The 22,394-nt window shown below is 42.0% G+C and overlaps 1 protein-coding gene across 5 annotated transcripts in view; it reads left to right on the forward strand.

Annotated features, from left to right (window-relative positions):
- Positions 1-1,276: 1,276 nt before the first annotated feature.
- Positions 1,277-22,394, forward strand: part of NFKB1 (nuclear factor kappa B subunit 1) — a 59,128-nt gene continuing 38,010 nt past the window's right edge. For 3 of the 5 annotated variants that reach the window (XM_064510535.1, XM_064510538.1, XM_064510539.1), the window contains exons 1-3: positions 1,483-1,616; positions 14,437-14,489; positions 14,836-14,920. In XM_064510535.1, the coding sequence (XP_064366605.1) occupies positions 14,445-14,489; positions 14,836-14,920 (130 nt within the window). In that variant the 5' untranslated portion in view covers positions 1,483-1,616; positions 14,437-14,444. Of the gene's footprint in view, positions 1,617-5,081; positions 5,103-14,436; positions 14,490-14,835; positions 14,921-22,394 lie in introns of those variants that run through there. The other 2 variants (XM_064510540.1, XM_064510537.1) reach the window with 2 other exon arrangements.

Below are 22,394 nucleotides of genomic sequence, written 5' to 3' on the forward strand. Positions count from 1 at the left end.
CTGACTCCACGGAAGTGTTGACAGCATCACCGTGCGTGGGTCACTCAACATGGACAAAAGCAGGGTTATTCTTGTGGCGGTGGTAATTCCACATATTCACACAGCTTCCTCCAGGCTGGAGGGCTGTCAGAACTGTTCTGGGAGCTGGGAGAGGGATTTTGCCAGCCATAGGTGGGTGGCAGACACTTACTCAGCTCTGCACTGCACTGCCCTGCCCTGCCTGCCTTGCTGTTGTCTCCTCCTTTGCCCAGGGTAGGCTTTTCTTCCTGCACTTTTCCAGCGTGGTGAGAGGGGAGAAGCCACGGAAGGAGCCCCTCAGAAGGCTGGCAGTGCTCGGAGCTGTACAGGCACCCCTCCCCTCCCCGCAACGGCTGCCCGCTCGCTCCCGGCTCCCCCACAATGGCTGCCCGCTCTCTCCCTGCTCCCCTCAACGGCTCTCCCCCAACAGCTGCCCGTCCTCTCCGCACCCCCACAATGGCTGCCCGCTCTCTCCCTGCTCCCCTCAACGGCTGACTGCTCTCTCCCTGCTCCTCTCAACGGCTGCCCCCCGTAACGGATGCCGTTCTCTCCCTGCTCCTCTCAACGGCTCTCCCCCAACGGCTGCCCGCTCTCTCCCTGCCCCCCCCAACGGCTGCCCCCCGTAACGGCTGCCCGCTCTCTCCCTGCCCCCCCAACGGCTGCCCCCCGTAACGGCTGCCCGCTCTCCTCCTGTCCTCCTCCCCCAAGAAATGCCCCTCCGACGGCTGCCCGCTCTCTCCCTGCCCCCCCAACAGCTCCCCCTCAACGGCTGCCCCCCAACGGCTGCCCCCTCTCTCTCTGCCCCCCTCCCCCAACAACTGCCCCCCCAACGGCTGCCCGCCCCAATGACTCCCCCCCAATGGCTGCCCCCCCAACGGCTGCCCCCCGTAACGGCTGCCCGCTCTCCCCCTGTCCTCCTCCCCCAAGAAATGCCCCTCCGACGGCTGCCCGCTCTCTCCCTGCCCCCCCAACAGCTCCCCCTCAACGGCTGCCCCCCAACGGCTGCCCCCTCTCTCTCTGCCCCCCTCCCCCAACAACTGCCCCCCCCAACGGCTGCCCGCCCCAATGACTCCCCCCCAATGGCTACCCCCCCAACGGCTGCCGCTCTCTCCCTGCCTGCCCCCCCACGCCTGCCCGCTCTCTCCCTGCCCCCCCAACGGCTCCCCCCCAACGGCTGCCCGCTCTCTCCCTGCCCCCCCCGGCTGCCCGCTCCCTGCCTGGCTCCCGCCCCGCTCCGCCCCGCCCCGCCCGCGCGGCCGTTGCGCTCGCGGAGCGTCAGCGGGAATTTCCAGTCAGGAAGTGCGGCGGGCCCGGGGACAGGGGCGGGCGGGCGGCCGCGGGGGCGGAGGCTTCGCAGGCGGCGGCCGCGCAGGCCGGTGCCGCTCGGCTGCCCTCGCCAGCGGGCCCGCGGAGGGGCGGGCGCGGGGGAAAGTCCGCACGGAGCCAGGGCGCGGGCGGCGCCGGCGGCGTCACGCCGGTTACATGGCGCGGCGCTGAGGGACGCGCGGCCGGGCCCCGCGAGCGGCAGGCGACGACGACGACGACGACGAGGACGAGGCGCCGCCAGCCCTGCCCTGCCCTGCCCTGCGCAGCCCCGGGTGAGCCCCGGCAGCCCCTGGCCCGCCGCCCGCTGCCCCCTTTCTCTTTCCCGCCCTTCCCCGGCGCCCGTTTGCCCCTTCCGCCGGCGCTTCCTCGTTCCTGCGCGGAGCCGCTGCGGGGTGACTCCGGGGCGGCCCGACCGGGCGGCGGGCGTCTATCTCGGCCCGGGCCCTCCGCCGGTCCCCGCCGCCGCCTTAACTCGAGCGAGGGAAGGGGAAGCGCGGGGGAGCGGCAGCGGCGGCCGGTGCCGCGGCCCGGGAAGGGGCGGGGGGGGGGGGGGCTGTGGGCCGCGCCGGGGCGGCCCCGGCGGGCACGATGCGGGCGCGGTGCGGGGCACGGCGGCACGGACGGCCTCTTCCCGCCGGTGCGGGGCTTCTGAGGAGGGCGGCCGCCGCCTTGCTCGCCCTCCTGTTGCGGCTTTGCGAGTTGCCCTCTGTGCCGGCGTGCGCGCCGCGCCGCGGCTCTGCTGCTTGGTGACCCTTCAAGCACGGCTCCCGCGGGCTTTCCTGCCGGCATGTGTTACAAGGGACCTGCTAGCCCGCAAGAGGTGTCTGCCAAGTACTGCCAAATAAGCTCGGAAAGTTGGAAAGCTGCTGCTGACCGTGTGGTGGGCGCTTGTTGTCAAAGGCTGTGCTGCTTGCTGCGTGTTCGGCTTCCAGGGTGGCGTTTGTGCTTAGCCCCAGAAACGGTTTGGAGCATCTGTGGTTGTGCAGTTGTTTGCTTGTACAGTCGTTGTCGAGCCTTCAGGGGAAAAAGGTGATCGCGTAGTTTTGCTAGTGGCGTCCCGATCATGGGTGGGGACTGCAGTAGGTTTGCGAGTGGAGGGAATGTCACAAATAATACAAATAAATGCTGCTTTCGGAAGAGGTAACTGGCGAATTTTGTAAAGGCGATGGTACTAGTCAGTAATGAAACTGAAATATTCTCACAATGATGCAGAAGCATGATCTGATTGTTTTTGTTGTATGAGGTCTTAAAAACAAGAAGATTGAATCGTTCATCATCGCCATTATTTTTACCTATTGGTAAAAATTTTGCTTCGATGCTAACTTCAGTTAAGAAGCTCTATTGACTTATTTTATGTGAACATAAAATAGTGTTATTTCTGAACTTCAGTATGGATGAGCTACATGTTATTTGGCTGCTATTCTAATACAGTATATTGGTATGTACTTCAATTCAAACAAGTGAAAATATGAGTGTCTGTAAGTGTTTGCAGGATTAAGGCTTCATAGGCTAGAGTTCATCACGACTTCTGTGCTGCATTTCGGCTTCCTGTTTAAAATGCTCTAGTCTTTGCTAAAGGGTAACATTTGAAAAGTAATACGTATTTTAAAAAATGTTTTTAAAGTTCATAACATTAGGCATGTTTAGTTCCATGCTTCAAAGTCCTCCTTTCATTTATTCTTCTTAACAGAGAAACTTAAGTCAATATTAAGTGTATGTATTCTCTGCTGTATCATCTTATACCCTACGTCACCTTATACTTTACTGGGTGTAAGGTGCTATACCACCTTAAGCAGCCTTACACCACCGCTGTCAAGCTCACGCAACACGGATGAAAACGTAGGTCTTTGTTTTATTGATGTTCCAGAGCTCTTGAAATAATATGCTAGTCAGAATATATTTCTGGTTTAGAGACACATTTTTATTACTTCAAGAGAGAATGCAGCTGCCCGTTTTATGAAAGCGTTAGAATGACGTCTTAGTTATCTGCAGTGTTTTGTAATCTACACAAGAGAACTGCAGTTTAGCTGAGAAAATGAAAGAGGAAAAGTCGGTCTCTAATTATACAGAGGCAGATTTTCAGCTTCTCTAAACATTCCTGGCTCAGTAATTTAAGTGACATTTATGCTGAAATTTTGTTGTCAGGATCTGCCACAGAGGGTATACCTGGAGGTTTCAAGGAAACTCAGTGCTGAGATACGTGCAAGAATTATTAAATAATTTAAACTGAAATACGAAGTAGCAGATGAAAAAAACAAAGCCTTTTTCTTTCCATCCTTTGTCCCCCTTTTCAATAAAGAACTGTCCAATTAACGGTAGAGTTACACAAAATCAAACTGGTTTCTCTTGTGAGTAGCGAATACATTTTGGACAGAGTTAAGATTATGAAACTGAGAATGGCTTTGTTTCATTTGTGTCAAGTTGTATGTTTTTAAAAAATAATATTGTAGCAGATAAACCTAATACCTGGTAGAGACATGTAGTAAAATCGGCATCTAGATTTTTTTTTTTTAATCAGAAAAGTTTCCTGAAAAAAAAAATTGTGCGGGGGGAGAGAGAAATCCCTTGTTCTCATCTTACTAGGGGGTGAGAGGGTGGAAAGCAGAGAGCAATGTTTCATTTATATGTAAGTTTTAAAATTTCCTACTTTGTTTATTGAAAATCAACAATTATTTTAATTGTTTCTCGATGTTGCTATGAACTTAATTAAAAAAAATTAATTTACTTTTTTTATTTAGGTGTCATTATGTGATTTTGTAATGTTCAGTAACGGATACCTGCAACCAAATATTGACCTGCATTTGATAATTAATATCTGAATTTTCATGAAAAGCGAAGTTCCTGCTTTCCAGCATTGCCTTTTCCCAACACCTCCCCGAGCAACTGTCACATAAATACGTGCAAGGTCCAAAAATAAGCGCAGTTAGGAAATTTGTGTTATCCTGCTCATCACCGCTGATGACCCTAGAAGCACAGGGACCAAGTGCAAAGGCCCTTGAGTCCTCGCTGTGAAGAGTGCTCTGTACTGCCTGCAATATTTAAGATTCTTTGTGTCCAGACTCCTTTTGTAGTTACATGCACACACACTAAATGTAGTGTAAAGTTGCAAAGACGCAGTGAAAAACAATGTATTTTTTACTGACTTACAGTAGCTTTCTGCGGTAGCTGTTGCTCAGAAAAGGCTGCAGTCTTTAGTGATTCTGCTTAATTGTTCTATGTTTTCATAGATCACTTCAAAATTTGCTCACTGGAATGTTCCCACCTTTTGGTGCTCTAAATGTTTGCCAACTCCAGATTCAGAAGTATTTGTCTTAAGACAGAAAATTGTATTTATTTCCCTAAGCAACTAAAGAAAAATCTAGATTTAACTTCTTTGGAATTTTTTTCAACATATTGGTAGTTTTTCTTTGGTTCTCAGTGACAAAAATAACATAGGTATGAAACAAGAAGAGAAAATGTTCTGGGTTAGATAATAGGATGAATTCTGGCCTTGGTCACTGTCAGGTCTGACCCAGGTATCTTAGAAGTAAGTGGAAGTTATAATTTTACATCCATTAAATTAGCTGTGTAGCTTTTTAAGAAGTTCTACATTGATAACATCATAATTACAGTTGTCATTAATTGTGCCCTTAGGTCAGCCAAGCACTTGAGTCTGCATCTTGTTTTGGGCACAGAAATAATTCAGTGGGTCGTCTTCAGTGTTTTAATTTAAACGTATGCTCGTATATCGTGCAGAAGCGATGTTGACAGTTTCAGAGGTAAGGCCTTAAAAAATGTTTCAAGTGATTCTAGTCTCAAAGTAAAATCCTTTGTTTAGGGCTTAGGTGGAGCTGACAGACCATGTGTTGGCAGGAAGTTTCTATTGCTTCTACTTAACATTTTTTTCCTCTTTCAGCTTTCATGTTCTTGTGAAAAGCAGTGCCAATTTTTTTTTTCATTTAAAACACAGAATTAGCTAAGCTAAAATACCTGTGTATTTCATTCAGTCTTCAAAGCAAACCGTACTGGTATCAACAGATCAGGAACAAAGTAGGTCTGAGGCTTTTTTTTGGATCATATTTCTGTCTGCTAGCAGACTTAGGGACGATTTTTAACACACACAAATGAAATGAAAACAAAGCAAGCAGATATTTTCTAGTCTCAGTGTTAGTCTAAATGGTTTATTATATAATAGGTTACTGTAGAAAATTATGACCGAGGGAATTTTGCTATTTCTCTGTAAAACACAATCAAATTAAACCTTAGCAACCTGTGACCTGCTTTGCACCTTTAGATTTAAACCCTAAGTAAAGTAGGATTGAAAACCTTCGAAGTTAGTGCTCTCGGGTATACTGTAATGGTCTTTTGTGCCCTTTTACCTGTACGGGCCTACTAGCTGATGGTACTTATTTGTCTTTTTGTCTCACGTTACATATTCAGTGGCTGTTTGCAAGCAAAAGGCTACTGAGACTTTGTGGTTGCAGTGGTAACAGCGCCGGTGTGCTCTGAGCCCGCTCTGGGAGCTGTCGTCCTTTAAACGGGGGGCTGTCTCTTCGGTAACACGCCAGAACCTGCGCCGTGCAGCAAACCTTACCTGAGCTGCACCGCCCTGAACCAAAATCTTGCGTTTGTTTGTCTGTTAGCTCCTTAGAAACGTCCTTTCTCCAAAAGAAGGAAAAGGTTTGGTGTTTCATGCTCTTGTGTCATTTTATTTACCGCTTATGAAATGGCACGTGTGCGCTTTTTAAGTTAGAATTTGACTTTGGTGACCTACCTTATATAAACTAGAACTATTTCTAAGGAACATCCAGTGACTCTCTTTAATCTGTACAAAGAAGTAAAAGCGTTTTAAAGTGATACTCATTCCAGTTCAAGTAACATTACCACCCCATACGGCTACAATACATTGCAGTTTTTGACTTGTTTTGCTGGGTCGAACCTCAGTATTCTCACACGTGCTTAGCATTTTATGTATATTGGAGTATGTGTTTGTCACACTTGAGTACTGTTTATTCCTTTTGTTTAAGTTGCCTTCAACATGTTTTGACAAAAACATTCTTATATTATTCTAGCAATAACCTGGAAAAACAGTTTATGTGTTTAGGGCAACTTAGAATATCGTCTTGTCATGTTGCGTCACTATTTTGGCACTTAAAGAAGGAATAAAACACTTATACAAAAATTCCCTTCGTAAAGATACTCAACAAAACAACCACTCATGTAATATAGTTACTATTTGCCAAATAAATTTCCTCATGCTAGAGATTTTTAGTTAAATATAGTAGTTATCTGGTATTATAAATCTAGTTCTAGATCTCCTTCAAGAATTCTGCACCCAACAGTTTTGATTGAAAGCATCTAACTCTTGAAATATTTAATATTTCCGGCTAATTTCATTTTCCTATGTAGGTAACTTTTTTTTTTTTTTTTTACCATTTTTATAGAGTCTGCGACTGTTGTCCAATAATGCATGTTTGACTGAAAATATTTTAAAATTTTAACCTCAACTGTTTTTTACCTCTGAAAATACACAGCCATGTAACATTTAAAGGCGAATCTTAAATCTCGGGTCAGTTTCTATAATGAGTTAACATCCATTCAGAAAGACAGCTGAACTGGCTCCTTGTCAACCTATGCGAGTTGGCAATCACTTCTCATAGTTTTTATACTGCTTTTCCTTTGCTGTTTAATAGGAGGTTCATACTAAAAAAGTATACATGATATTTCTTTAATTTTTTGGTTCTGTTTACTCTTTGTTTCAGAAAACCGTATTTGTCTATCAACTCTTATATCATCTCCTGGTTTGAAGAATCCAGGGGATTGCTGTCTGTAGCATATTTATAAAATACACATATATTTAATATATATATAATATATATATTTTTCAAAGAAAAGTATGTATGTGTGTGTGCATGCATACATATAGCTTGCATTTTCCCAGTTTTTACAGGCTGTTCCTCAGGACACTATTCATCCCAACGAGAAATGTTTGGCCCAGTCTTAACCTTTGCTGAGGGACTTCAAAACCTGTATAATTTCTTAGAATTGATCCAAACAAAATGAATAGTTGAGAACAATGTAAGTAAAATGACCGTTGATAAAACCTTCTAAGTATTAAGATTTTGCTTGATTAGTATTTGGCGAGGAGGTGTCTCTTCTCCCGCCCCTCTCCCCCCAGTGCTGTTGTCTTTTCTGTAGCAGATCTGTCGGTGGCAAGGGAGAGGAGTGCGAGGTGCTGGTAGCTAACAGCTATTACAGCTTCGTTGCGGAGACCTGCTTTAAGCAGGTTTGGACAGTAAGTGTTCAAAATACCAGCAACTGTTTGGAGTTCTGCCTGTACGTAGTCCTGCTGTCGCAACACTGCTTTTAACAAGCATGGGATTTATTTTTCTCAAGAAAAAAAATCTTTTATTCAGCCTTAAAATGTAAAGTGATTAGAAGGCCATGCACAGCTTAATTTATAAAAATAAGGCTTATCTGCATAACTGTTGTAGGTTCATGACCCAACTCGTGTGTCCTCTCTGGTGCTTTGAAAGACCTAAGGCTGTGTGTCTATGGGTACCTACGGTAGAAAATGGGTATCTAAGGTAGAAAATAGCAGCTCTCAAACTTTTTTTCCTTTGGCCTCTCTAAGAATATATTTTGCTTCTCAGCCTCTTGCACTGGAGCTATGCTCCTATGGGTTGTATCTTGGGAAAAAGTGCTGCGTTACAGAGGAATTACTGGAAACAAAGCGGTGGATGAAGTTGCGGAGAGGTGACCAGAGCTAAGGCACAGGCCGGGTATTGAAGGGGGTGGGCAGCGGTCCTGACTAAAGGCACTGCAGTGATGAGTTGAGAGTGAGAGTCTTGGGTCAGCATCTCTGTCCTTCTGTCGGAGCAGCCTGCGCTTTCCTCTAATGAAAAATCGTCTCACCGTGCCTCTTGCCCTGCTTCCAGCCCTGACCCAGCAACTTGCAGTGGCTCCTTGCCTGTGCGCTATTGCAGAATACGTTCCCTGCTGCCCCGTTTGGGAAATGCTGGTCTAAAGCAATTGTGCCTACACACACACAGATTACATTTTGCAAAGGAGAAGAAAGTGAGGCTCAAGGATGGTAGTTATCATTAAAAGAAGTAAATAGAGAATGTGGTAAACAAGGAAAAGATACCAGGTAACATATTCTGTAGGGATTATACAGTAAAAGTTACTGTTTCTACCTCAAGATTTCATGGCTGCTAGGGGATTTCAGAGAACTTCATGCCTATCATAAAAACAGCTCTCTGCAAACAGATAGTTTGTCATGTTTCATAGTCGTGATGTAGCATAATTCTGATATAAAATGTAAAACAGATTTATTTACCTTTCTTTCCTATTGCTCTCTATTTTTATTAAGCAAAATAAACTGGCTAAGAGCATAATCACAAAAAATTTCATATTTTCCATTTTTTCAATGTCCAGTAAAAGAAATTTTTTTTTAACAAGTAAATTCCCAGGAAGGCTCAAGGTACAGCAAAAACAAAACAAAACAAAAAAACCCACTACTGTATGCTAGAAAACTTGCAGGAAGTCTGTGCTTTCAAAATATCAAGTCAGTTGAAGTGTAGTAGTTGTGTTTCTCTTGTCTTGAGGCCTCATTTGCTTTCTGAATCCCAGGCTTGAAAGGTGAGAAGAGGTTGATATTTTACATAAAATGTCTTATAAAATCAGAGATGTCCTTCAATACAGAAATTCCTTTAAACCAACAGAGTAATTCCAGTCCAGGAGTATAATAATCTTTATTACTCAGAGGTCATCATCCATTAACATACATGTCTTTGGTCTACCTTTTATAGAGTATGCATTAGTTCTGTACAGTCCTGTTAATCCACTCTTGTGTTATAACCCAAATCTTACTGCATAAAATATTAATCTGTCCTGAACTCAATGCTTATATTGAACTAGTTAAAAAATAATGGACAAGTTTAGGAAGGATGGGTTGATACTTTTATTTTAAAACATAGCAGCAGGTAGATACCCTAATGCTGGTGGTCTCCGTTTATTTTCTGAGGATGTCGTTAGGGTATCATGTTGCATTAGTTTACATGCTTTGATTTTGTGTAGCTGGAGAGAGAGATGAGTGGCTGATAATTTTTGCCAGGCATCGCCCTCTTTATGATGAGGCAGATCTTTGTGTGGTAGAGAAGTTGGTGACACTGTTTGTCCTTCATCTCTGAAAGCGGCATACTACTTTACGCTCATATTCAAAGAACATAGATTAAAAGTAGATACCTGCTTGCCATGTCATTCTTTGAAAGTCTGGGGAAGGAAGAGTATGTCATTTTTTTTTTTTGGTTTGTTTTCTTCTGGTCCTATTTGAAGTGTTAGCTTCATCTCTAAGTGCACTTTAAAACATGAATAGGTAGATCTGGAGGACTGAAGCACAGTTATTTCTGCAACTATTTGAGGTAATATTCAAATTATTTCATTTCCTGGTTGGGGGGATGAGAGGTCCTACTAGTTTGTTAGTATATACTGTTCAGGAAGTTTAGATCTCTTTTTTAAAAGGCATGCAGCTGCTGGGTGAGAAGGTGTCTGTAAACGTTTTCTGAAATAGCTGGAATATTAGTATCTGAGTCAGACCTCAAAGTTTGATTTCTCCCGGATGAAGAAATTTGCATCAGGTTCTGCTAGTCCATAGAAAGGTGATAAGGAAAAGTCCCATTCCTTGTGGTATGTATAGCATTGGATACTGGTATCAAAGTGGAAAATAGCTTGCCACCTTCTGAGAATTCAAGCTGGAAAGCTGAAGAGGACCACTGGAGGGAAGGAACGGGCCTCCGAGAAATCGGGAGCTAACAAAAGTTGTTTAGAGAAGGCTATCTTACTTTGTGTCAAAAGGCAGTTAGATATAGTGGATGTTGGAAAGCAGTAGAGAAGAGGTCTGAAATCAAATTATTGAGGTAGGCAGAAAAGAGAATTCGTGTTCCTGAGTAAGAGCATTCCTACATGAAGTATGACATGGCCATTTTAAACGCCTGATCCATTTGTAGCTTTTACGTCAGAAGACTTAAAAAGCAGTATTCAGGATACAATAAGTGAACCTGTGTACTTGTAGTTGTGGGTAACTTTGCCAGATATTATTCGGTTATTAATGAAGAGCAGTGATGCAAAATAACTGCCATTGTGTGCCCTTGCCCTTGGTTGGTTGGTTAGGTTGGTGCAATCCTGCCATCCTCCGTCTATGTAGAAGTAACTACATGTATCTGTTGATTTGATTAATTGACTTGGACTTCTGTTCTGTCTTGCTTTAGCGTAACTCTGAAATTAACACCAAATTAATTTGCAAAATGTTGTCTTTTTTTTTTTTTTTTTAACCTTTTCCACAAAGGTGACTGACCTGCTGTGGGCACAAAGGAATAGTGTGCACACATGGACGGGCGGAGAGACACACGCACACACACACACAAGTGCACACACAGTCCCTCAGAAGGCATAGCCATACTGTTCTGGACAGATTTAGCTGGATTTTAGGGTTTTCCATAGTGCTAGAAGCTTAATGGTATTACTTTGCTTACCCTTGAATTTTCATAATAAAGAATACTGAGTTGAAAGGTTTAGTTTCCTGTCCTCCAAAATCCGAAGGAGTTCAGGGGATCTCCAGGGTGTAGACTGTCGTGGTTGTTTCTGGTCTGTAGGTGTAGGGGTGTTTTTTTCACTGTAGATGCAAGTTTGCCATAGAGTGTCTGGGGATTGGAGACTATGTGGAAACCAGGCGCATATGGTAGCAGAAACTTCCACAAAACAATTTTAATCTCAATCATCTTCAAATGAGGAATACACGTTTTTGATCTGCCTTCTTTAAGTTGCACACAGCAGCAAAGGGAGCTTGGAGAAAAACTTTCGGTGACCCAAAATACAGCTGTGTAGCTTTCTTCGTAAGGGGAGACTGAACAAAGCTACTCTTAGTAGATGTTAATCTTACCACTTAATGCGTGTACGGAAAATGCTTAGAAATTCAAGCAATAAGGGCAGAGGATGACTAAAGGTGAATATAGTTAGTGTTAGGCTGTCTCTAGTGGTACGCCGTTTTTCTACAAGTATCTTTTTTTTTTTTCCATCATGTTATTGTCACTTTCTGAATTTGCCCCATTTTTTTTTTTAAGAAGCAGCAGCTTAGGGATGTGTTAACTAAATAAATCCTAAGCAAATAAATTCTATTTTGGAGGTAGCGTTCCTGGAACATTTTTGTCATTTGTTTTGCTTTGAAAGAGGAGAAAACATATATTGAAACTGAGAGTGTTTTCAGTCATTTTGAAGGGACATTTCAAACCGCTGGGTTAATTTTTGCCTAGGCCCTGAAAAGGCAGCCAAGTGTCTGTTTACATACGCAAAGCCATATGTTTGCACATTTAAATCATCATGTGCTTCTAATACAGTGGCTTAGCATTCATGTAAGAGAGAGTCTCTCTAGCGTTTCCCCCGACCATTGCTTGGCTGTTGTTGAACGTGAAGGAGATCAAGTAAGAGACACCGTACTTTTGGTGCCAGAGAGAGTGTGTTTAATACCTGGTTACGAACTCATTAGTACACACCTACTGCCACTGCTCAACACGTAGCAAGCTATTTTGCTGCTTCAGTGTAACTCCCTTCTTTAACGACTGCTGCTTTGCTCTTACGATGTTCTCATTCATAGCATCAGCCAAAAAAAGAGAAATGACAATTTTGGTGAGGTGAATTTGAGGGACTGATTCAGATGAGCATAGGTTATATTTTTGTATGGATTTTAATTTTTAATATCAAAGTCCTTTAAATGAACGGTCTTCAGAAATAGTCTCTGCTTTTTTTGAAGTCACATATCACAAAATTGTAAACGTGACCAGGAAACGTAGAAGGTGCGAAAACTGCTTCCCCCTCAGAGTTCTGCTGAAGTAAGAGTAATGCAGTTTGATAAACTACAGTAGGGCAAGGATGATAGAGTATGCTGTTAAATTTATCCTACTGGGCTTACAGAAAAAGTTGCGAGATGCTTGGTTCAAAACTTTTGCAAAGAAATATGGATTTAGCAAACTGGCAAGTGGGCAGATGCTGCTGATCTTACACTGTTCCTCAGAACCTTTCTTCTCCGAACAAGTGCAATTACCATGTTATCTAGGTATTTTAGCTATTTTGAAAAGTAATTTTGCTTGTGACTCATGAAATAGTAAGTGATTAAAGATAAGAGATCACAAAACAAGACCTTTAGGACCAGTTTTTATTCTGTTTGTGCAAAAGAAATCTGGCATCTGCACTCGCAGCTAGCTAATTAGTGTGCGTCAGTAGGATGGGTACGTCCTGACAGTTCCTAAAAAATGTTGAGGTATTCAGATTGTTTTCCATAATATCTGTACCTTTAACTGGGAAGTGTTAAGCACAAAATAAAGTGCTGGTTTTTAGTGATTTCAATGGCTGGATAGTTGGGGGGGCTATATGCTTTTTATGGAACAGAAATGTCAAACAAAAGCATGTCAGTGAACTGTGTTGCATGCTGTAGGTTTTGTTATAAATGCTTTATATGTTGGCTTTTTTCATAAAGATTGATAATAATAGCAAATCATTAATGAAACTAATGCTTTGGAGAATGCGCTTGTGAGGTAATGTGGTTGACTGGTACTTTTTTCATTGCTAAATTCCTGAGGTATTAGGTGATGAAGTACAGCTCAGATGACTGCGCCTACTTGTTATGTCCACTGTTCATTTTTGGCTGAGACCTTACATCCAGTTATTAGATATTTGCTCAAATATTGCAATTAAAAATTTCCTAGTAAATATTTCTCTCTAAAATTGAATTATAAACGGGGGAGTATGTTTATTTTCTAAGTTAAGAAATAATTTTATCTTCATGGGCCGCTTTTCCTGGAAGGCAGATGTGTGTTAAGTGTCTCCTATTTCACTGTTTTAAATTTTCTTTCTTTTTCTACTTGTGTGGGAAGGCTGGCCATATGCCATCTTTGGAATTTGTTAACAAGCTGAGTTGAGCTTCTGTTAGAGTGAAGTACCTGAGTATTGCAATTTTCTTTTTGATATTTGCCTTTCTAATTCCTGTAGAGGGTTTGCAGTGACTCAGTTTTTCTTTACTGGTTTACTGATGGCTTGCCACTGTCTTTTGCATTAGGCAGTAGGTTTTCATAATTCACTTTTCTTTTGCTGGAAAACATGGTTCATGTTCACTGTGGTGGAAAATAAAAGCCAGTGATATGTTTCTACTGTATTAGTTATTACCCTTATTTAGAGTGTCTGCCTGTGTGTAGACACATGAATCTCTTAAAATAGGGACTATGGTTATTTTTAGATATTTCCTTGAAAAACTTTTTTTAATAAGAGCAGCATAAATGAAGTTCTAATCCTTTTAACAATGTCTAAATGAAAAGAAATAACATGCATCTTTTATAACAGACCTAGTAAATTCCTAAGATAATTTTCATGTTCCACTACTGGTTTGTCATTATGACCCTGGGAAAAATAAGCCAGGATAAAATTTCCTAGCACATGAAGACCGGTGATGGAGGGTTATGGATGTTATACATTAATAATAATCATCGTCAACATTAAAGATTTGTGCATGCCAAACACTTGTGGACCTCTGGAAGTAAAGATGTCCAAAGTTATTCAGTGTTTGCCTCCTTTTTATTTAAAGAAAAAAATATTGGATGTTTTTCTTGTTTTTTTTTATCTCACATTCAATAGTACTTCTCAAGACTGCTGCTGGAGTTAATTCTTGGATGCTTTGAAGTCTTTTTACTGTATAAAAATGAACAATCCTACTTTTGCTAAACTAAGGTAGTGGTTTTGCCTAAACTGCAAGGACAGAATATTCAGGGCAAAGACAGAAACAAGTTAATTCCTGATTTTAATAAAGTTGCAATAAATTTTGACTCCAGGACTTTGGCTTGGATTTTGAGTTGCATGGGAGCAGACAATGGAAAATCCTAGGCTTAGCTTATCTTGTCCTATTCCTTGCAAATCCTGAGGAATTTTAGGAGCGTTTCAGAAGTCATTAATATTACAAGTAATGTAAGATGGATCACAGATGGGGTTTTTGGCTCTAATGTTTTGCTGTTTTCTGTATTGCTGGGCATTGAAAAAAATAACAGTTCTGATCATGCTTTTGTGTTTCAGGACTTAAAATGGCAGGAGAAGATTCCTATATTATGGGAGTGTCTGATCCCCAAGTAAGTGGACTTGTATATTTTCAATATCCCTGTGTTCTGTCCTAGCTCTCTGTGTTGGGTTCTTCCCATATGTATTGCCATGTCTTTTCCTAGGTTTAACAACATGAAAATATAAAAGCATGCTAGCACTGCTGTTGATAAACCATTAAAACAGAGATGACTTGGTGCATCAGACCCCTTGAGATCTGGTTCATCCACCTCTAAAATAGATATAAAATGTTTACCTACTGTGCTGGGGTGGTTGGAGTCTCCATATTTGCAGAGAGCTTTGAAATTCCCCACTGAAAGATGCTTTATGAATTGATTTGTATATCTAGTAATAAGAGTTAACTCTCTTTCAATATAGATGTTTGCAATGGATCAGTTCATGGGAATGAATGCAATATTTAATAACACAAGTTACATCACTTCAGACTTACCACTACGAACAGGTAGGAGCTGTTGCTATTTGATTGTGGTACTGTTCCTGCCATTTCTTCCAGTTTGTTTTTTGTGCAGGAATTCTTTTCAGAGGCTTGTTTATTTACACTAGTGTATTTCTTAATACTATATCCCAAAGTTGTCAACCAGACTTAATTTGGATTGACTTTTTATTATACCCTTTGAACACCTCTTCCTTCCCAACAATTTCAGAAGCTTGTTTACACTATTATATTTCATAATACTTATCCCAAAGTTGTCAGCCAGACTTAATTTGGATTGACTTTTTATTACACCCTTTAAACATCTCTTCCTTCCCCTCATAACAGTTTCAACAGTGAGACAAATCCAGTTGTCTTTTGGCTCGTACATAAAATGAAAGTTCCCATCAGTTAAATCATTTGAGTGATCAAGCAGCTTTGAGTGACCTGTTTTTATAATTTATTTTGTGGTTTTTTTCTAAATTTGCATCCTCAGCAACCTCTGGTGTTTGTATTGCTGGTTTGCAGTGTGCAACATGTACTTCTACTTTTCTCTCAAACAGTGTTTCATTTGTTGTAAAAATTCTTAAGGTGCTTGTTTTTCTCTAATAAAATGTAAGGTATATTCAGCTTCCTGTATCATTTGCATCTGTTTTTCCTTCTCAGTGACTTCTCTATTTCCTGTAAGATGGCAGTCTGATATTAGAAGTACCTGTCAATTTTCTGAATAATAACACTTGTTTGAAAGCTCAGAGTTAGATTTTGCCACTAAGCACTGAAAATAAGCAAATAGTATTCTGCAAAGATCTAATACTCGGTTCTTCCCAGTATAGTGCCAGGATGGGAATGTGGAAGAGAAGAGCATTATATCTTAGCCAATATTAGCTGCTTGGTCAACCTTGGACTGGTTTTGCTTATTGAATTTCTTTGTAAGTAGTACTTTTTGTTTGAAATTAGGTGGTCCTGAAGCTTTTCTCTTTTTTTTTTTTTATTACTATCTCCAGTACAGATATTAGTATTTTTCAACATGACAACAGGTCAGGTATCAGGAAGTAGCTGGTGTCTTCTGTATTGCGGATTACTTTCCTTTGTTGAAAATGCAAAATCACTTTTGTTTGAGATACGTGGAACACTTGACAGCAGTGTAAGGTGTGAAGGGTAAAATGGAATAAGCAGTTAGCCTTTTGCTTCACTTCATAGGTAAAATTCCGCCCTAACATAGTAATAAATGCTGGTTTTAAAAAAGAAGGGGGTGGGGGTTGTTTACTGTTCCACTGTTAAACTGTACTTCATTTTTCTTGACTCAGTAGTAATGAGGAAGGATCAGGAAGCACATATGGCACAGATAATTTTGTTTCAAGAGAAGTTTTTATTCTGATGAGCGAAGCTCTTGACAAATACTGACTAGCGTCCAACAAATGAATGTTGCAATCATTTGTTTGCAGTGTGTTTTTATTAATGCAGATCAAATTGCATACCCAGTTTTTTTCACTGTAGCCCCAGAGTTTCTAAATATGGTTGTAGGAACTCTGATATCCCCCATAATGATATCCTTTTTACACATACCATCCTCTTGTCAGACTCATTCCATACAAATTATTCAGATATACAAAGCTTATTTTCAGATATATGTCCTGTCTCAACTAGAAAACAGCTGTTTTTAAAACCATGTGAGGAATCAAGAATTCACTGAGATCTGGAATCGCAGAAGACTACTATAGTACTCTGGGCTAAGTCTAGCTATGCCCTTAACTTGCAAAATTGCATAGAAATTGCCTTTCTTTTTTCTTTTTTTTTTTTCTCCTCATGGCAGTGCTCTTGTCCACTACCGCAGTGTAAGTGCTGAGTTTCCTGTGTACAAAATTGGATTTAATAAAGGAGGGTGGATTTGAGGTTATCACAAACAAAAACTTATGACTAAGTTTCAGAAAAGGTTGATCACTTCAGTGCCATCCAATTTTGCTATAATGATTTTGTTTCTTGAGTAATATCACTGTAATACTCAGTTCCTGCCCTGCTTCAAACGGTGGTGTGTCATTATGGTGGACTAGCTCTTTAGTTATAAGGTAATCTAACAATTTGAAGCAGGAGTTATATTTTGGTTGTTTTCAAGCAGGAAATAATTACTTCTTTTTATACAACAAGACCGCTTATAAATTTCGTATGGGACTTTCCAAAAGCACCCCCAGTGAGGTATGGAAAAGGTGGAATAAGTATTCTTGAAAGGACTTTTCTCTAGTACACTTGGCAGATTTAAACCTGAAGAACCAAAGAGACTGATTGTTGCTCGTGATTTGGTGTCGTGTCTACATCTTTCAGTCTCTACCTTCATAAATGCACGCTGTCTGATTTACTGCATTGGCAGGCAGGTTTAATATATAACGGTGAATTGCAGTATCATGCCAGTGTAGCTGAATCAACAAATAGCTGGGGAATTTGGGGACTTTTCGGTGATAGATGTTCTGCTCTTACGTTAATATTTACAGTAATAGCAGAAAACCTCTGAGGTGACAGGACAAGGACTTTCTCTGTGTGGTTGTCGGTGCTGAAGTGTCTTTGCTCACTTCTTTCTCCGTCTCAATTATGTCAGTTTTGAGTAAAAACTATGGTTAGTGCTTCATTATTTTGGCTCTAAAGCTGTTGCAGTTACTTGGTTCAAGTTCTACATTTACATTTAAATTTAGAAAAAGAAGTAATCTCTGTGTGCCTTTGGTGACAAAAGGATATATTTATAGCAAGTGCCATAACAGTACAAACTGCAGGACTGAGCTACGTGTTTAAAACACCACCCACCGCAAGGGCAGCGTGGCACGAAGTCAGACTGCTCTTTGGCTCATTGGGAAGTACGCTTAGTCAGGTACTAATCCTTGATGAAGATGGAGGGAGCACTATTCATAGCACTTATTTAGGGGATGTAAAAACAGGACCACATCAGTATGTCCGCTGTTTAGTGGAGGGACAAAGTGATGCCTTAATTTGCAGAGGAAAAGGGCAGAGCTCTGAGCGAAGGGTTCTATAATTTTGGATGTTTTTTATTTCCTCCTTACTCTACAAGATCATCGACAACCATACATCATACAGCAGTCTGTGTGCAGGTTAGAGATGGCTTTGGGAACATATCTGTGAAAACTGGTTAATTATTCTGATTTTGAGGGGTTCTGCTCTAACTGTAGCTGTTGGCATGGATTCAGTTTTATTTTATTGGGGTTTTTTTTATGGTAGGCAGACTAAGCCTGTGAAGTTGAAGCAGGGCCATCAGCAGCTGACCAGTATTGCCAGGAGGCTGCTGAAATTACAGTTTTCTGGTGATTCCTAACCTCTGCTGTGTCCTTAACCTCTTCTGCCCAGCTCTCTGCAATGGCTGCTGTTAAGAAATGGGAAAGGCAAGAAGGAGAAGGGGTGGTAAGAAGGCACTTTTTTAAACTTGATCTTACTTTTTAGAGAGAAAGATATTCTTAAGCAAGGAAGTCTGACCATTGCCAGAAATGAGATAGCTGTTTATTTTCCATGGCCCTAATCCTTTGAGGTGTGGGAAGACGTGTGTACGGCTTTTGTTCATTTTTTCTAGATCTGCTGCGCTTGGATTTTGAAGAGTGAGCTGGAGGAGGAGAGGGTTGAGCAAAGCCTGTGCGCTGCTTGCTTTAAAAGTCATGCTTTAAACACCGCAGAGTTGAGATGCAAGAGAGTGTTCCTGCGAGGGTGGAGCCCTGGAGGGGAGGATGTGCAAATGCTACGGTAGGCTTTAGGAAGGGTAGGACTCCGGATCTAGAACCTGAGCTTTTTAGTGGCAAGGTACCACTGCCAGGACGGATGCGAGAGGGTTGCCAGCGGGTCTCGTAATCAAGACCTAGGGGCTGTGAGCGGTTTCATCTGAGTCCACAGAGCAAAACAGCACGTTGAATTTCAGGGGTGAGATGCGATACAGCTGCCTGTATTGGGGACCCACTTACGGAGAGGAGGTGCAGGTGGGGGGCTTGACCACAGTTGGTTGCAGATTAAAATGAATTGCTTCAGGTACTAGGTAAGCTGTTAGATAAGGGACCCCAGCAGTCCTGCAGGGATATCCCACCAACATCACAGACCCTTTTTTTCCTTGACTTTGTTGTGACAGGAAGAACGAACCTAAGACGGGTGCTCCTTTGGGAAGTGTGTGCAGGGTGAGGCCTGCAGAGAGGAAGAAAGAATGTAAGTAGTGGGAGTGTTAAGACACAGGAGGGCCTCTGACTCAGGCAGGAAGGAAAATGAAGAAATGTAGCAGTTGAAGAAGATGTGAGGAAGTGGGACTGTGACTCAGGCTGGAGGGGAGGCAGTGGGACGTGAGTTGGTCTGTGGCGAGTTAGACGAGAAGACAGAAAAGGAAGCTCTGAAAGTAGTTAGGCTCCATACCAAAGTGTGGCAGCCTGCACCAAACCCTCTCTAGGTCGGAGGACTGCAGGGTTTAGTTCCAGTTTGTAGCTCTCCTGACTGTATGGCCGTGCCACGCAAATCATGAGGAGTTCTCGTGTCAAAACTTGGCTCTTGGCAACCTTGCGATTCATCCCTGCGCAGAGGCCAGCTCCATGACTGTGTGCTGCTTCAGCCTCTCTTCAGGGCAAAAGTAGAACTTAAGGTATGCATTAAGTAGTGTTCCTTGTTGTGGTTGTGCAACACTCAAAAGGGGGTTGCTTGTTGAACAAGAACTTGCAGCAAACAACTTTCCTGGGGCTGGTCCCAGCCTGGAGCAGAGGTACAAAAGTTGGTCCCAAATCTCATCACGATTAGTTCTGCTTACAAGGTGTACATCTTCAGCTTGCCTGCTCTCTGCTCGGACCAGGCGTGCCTACTAATAGAAACAAGCAATTAAAAACTTCCCTGTGCAAAACACTTCACCGAATGCTCCCTTCCTTCCCCCTCTTTGGGAAAGGATGAGAGAGAAAATGAACCACACACAGCAGATGTTAGATGAGCTGTCGGATGTACTTCTGGAAAGTATCCAGAGTCTAGTGAAGGCAGCTGTAGGAAATCTTCTACTAAGTAAAATCCTTTTTAGAGTCAAAATAATATGCCATTTATGCTTGAAAGACATGTTGAATGTTGCTGCCTTTTTTTTAAATAGTATTTCTGGTCCAATTAAGTGCCTTGCATTAGAGTGCCTTCTCTGCCCAGTTACTCTGATCTAGTTCACAAAATGCATTTTTCAGCCTGTTTCAAAAGAAAACTGGACAGCTTAACTCTAGTGCTTCATGAGGAAAGATCTATTATGCTATATCAGAGAATTACTTAGTCATAGTAAAAGAGAAAATGTTTAGTCACAAAGAACAAAGGGTAAAACAAGACCTTACAAAACTTTGTTTTAAATGCATTAGTATATGATTCATATAAGCTGGCTGAATGTTAACGGACCATCTATTTTGCTTTTATATGCTTACATAGTACCCTTTCTTTTTTCACTTTCCTTGTATTGGTGTGTAAGATATTCTGATTTCTGTGTATCAGTAAATTTGTGTGCTTTTTATAAGCTTTATCCCAAGGGGGATGTAGGTACTACAGTCCTCAGTTTCTCAGTGCCTGAATCGCAAGTACCATTCAAGGTGAAACCGTTTTGATGGGGTGGAGAATTCCCCTTGAGCTTTCCCCATATGCCATTATAATGCAAATCCCTCTCTGAGGAGTTTGAAATCCCTCGTGCTGAGGAAAGGTTTGAACCTGGATCTACTGTATCCTGGGGGTCTGCCATAACCGCTTGGTTGCTGGGTAAAAGAGCATTTCCTTTTCTGGCTGATGTTTGAGAGAGAGCAGTAGTGTTTTTGTGCTGATTCTAATCCCACATATATGCCGTGAAAATGAATTCCTCTGGCAAAAGCAGCCAAGGAACACCTACTTGGCAGGTCCTGGGGGGTTGGTTGAGAGCAGAGCTATGCGATTATATTTAAGGTGAATTATTTCTGCCGATGCCCAGAAGATACAGGGCCTCTGGATTGTTAAAGCAGAAAATTTTAGCTGACTAAAACATGAAAAGGGTTAGAGGCCTCTGAACAGACATTTTGCACTTAAGTGTCAATAAAGTTGGGCCACTTAAGCCCAGCTTTACTCGTCTTGACACCATGTTATAGACAAAAAACCCCAAAGAAACACAATAAAACTAAATATGGCCCTACATTTATTAAAATTTTCTAAAGTCCAAAATGTTTTGTTGTGCTTTCCAGTGTAAGAAGATACGTATATGATCTTGGGGCAATTGTTTTGCATGGCTATTCCAGATTTTTTGTTTTGGTAGCAGCGTTTACTTTTCACAGGACAAGTGTCGGACTTGGAAAATAAAAGATCTTCCTATGTAAAATTGTTGTGACTGGTATTTGGGATAAAACTTTGGCGTGAAGCTAATTCAGTTGTTGAGTCAGCTGACTTTGACAGCAAAATGATGATTCTGTCCATTAGCGTATTTATTGAAACCTTCCATTTTGAGAGAAGCCTGTTCAGTGAAGACCTGTTCTGCTGAACTGAAGTTGTATTGAAGAGTGGAGAAGGATACAAATAGTCATACTACAGACTATAAATAAATGAATCCTCTGCCATTTTTAACAATCACTGAACATTAGGCGTATTGGCAGATTAAAATTGATATAAATATAAGTATGTAGTCCTATGCTCAAGCCAAGCAGCTGAGTAGTTAAGGTAGCTGGATGGCGTGACACTTGCAGATGTGCAGCGGCAGATCATACCTGCTCCTGGATGTTGGCAGTGCATGACGTGCTTTACATATGCTTGTAGGCTCGGCCAAATAGCTGTGGCTTGTCTGCTCTGGAGGTTTCACGTGTCCCCGTGAGTTTGCTAGATTCCTTAGCGTTAATATCTTTAGTGGGGTGTGAGTGGTGATCCATAATCCCAGCAGGGCTCTAGCTGTCAATATACTGTATAGATATTCACAGCAAAGCTGTCATTTGGTATTTGCTTTGTTAATGACTGAATTTTTAGCACTGAAATCTGAATCCTCCTCTCTGCTTATCAAGAGACACAAAAGAAATTATGCCTCCGAGAACTGTTGTTTTCAGACTCAGGAATGGCTTCCATTTTAAGAGGTATTTCACAAACATACGGGCCTGAGAGCTTTCCTTTCCAAAGTAAATAATCTAAACAAGATCAGAGTTGGAGCTAAGCTTTGATCAGATGATTAATTCTTAGCTCTGGTGGCATGCAGCTCTCATTGAATTTAAGGTCTGCTCGAAGGCTGTTTAAACTGGTAAATTTGGAGAGAGGTTTAAGGTGTGAAGTTAGCCACTGTTCAGGGAACAGTGCAAGACTTAAAGTTGTTTAAGCTAGACCTCCTTTGAAGGACACAAACAGAATTTTAGAAAGAATAGCTATGTGTATTGATATCATATTATAGAGTCTGCACCTGCAAATTAGAGTGTATCTGGTGGTTTTAGAGGGATGGGAGAACAGTAGTTTTAAAGAATATCTGAAATTATGAAAAGAATGTAAATGGATTAGCTCTTCAATTGCAGTTTTTTCTAAAGAGCTCTGA

Source organism: Dromaius novaehollandiae, chromosome 4, assembly GCF_036370855.1.
Source record: "Dromaius novaehollandiae isolate bDroNov1 chromosome 4, bDroNov1.hap1, whole genome shotgun sequence".
Classification (NCBI taxonomy): domain Eukaryota; kingdom Metazoa; phylum Chordata; class Aves; order Casuariiformes; family Dromaiidae; genus Dromaius; species Dromaius novaehollandiae.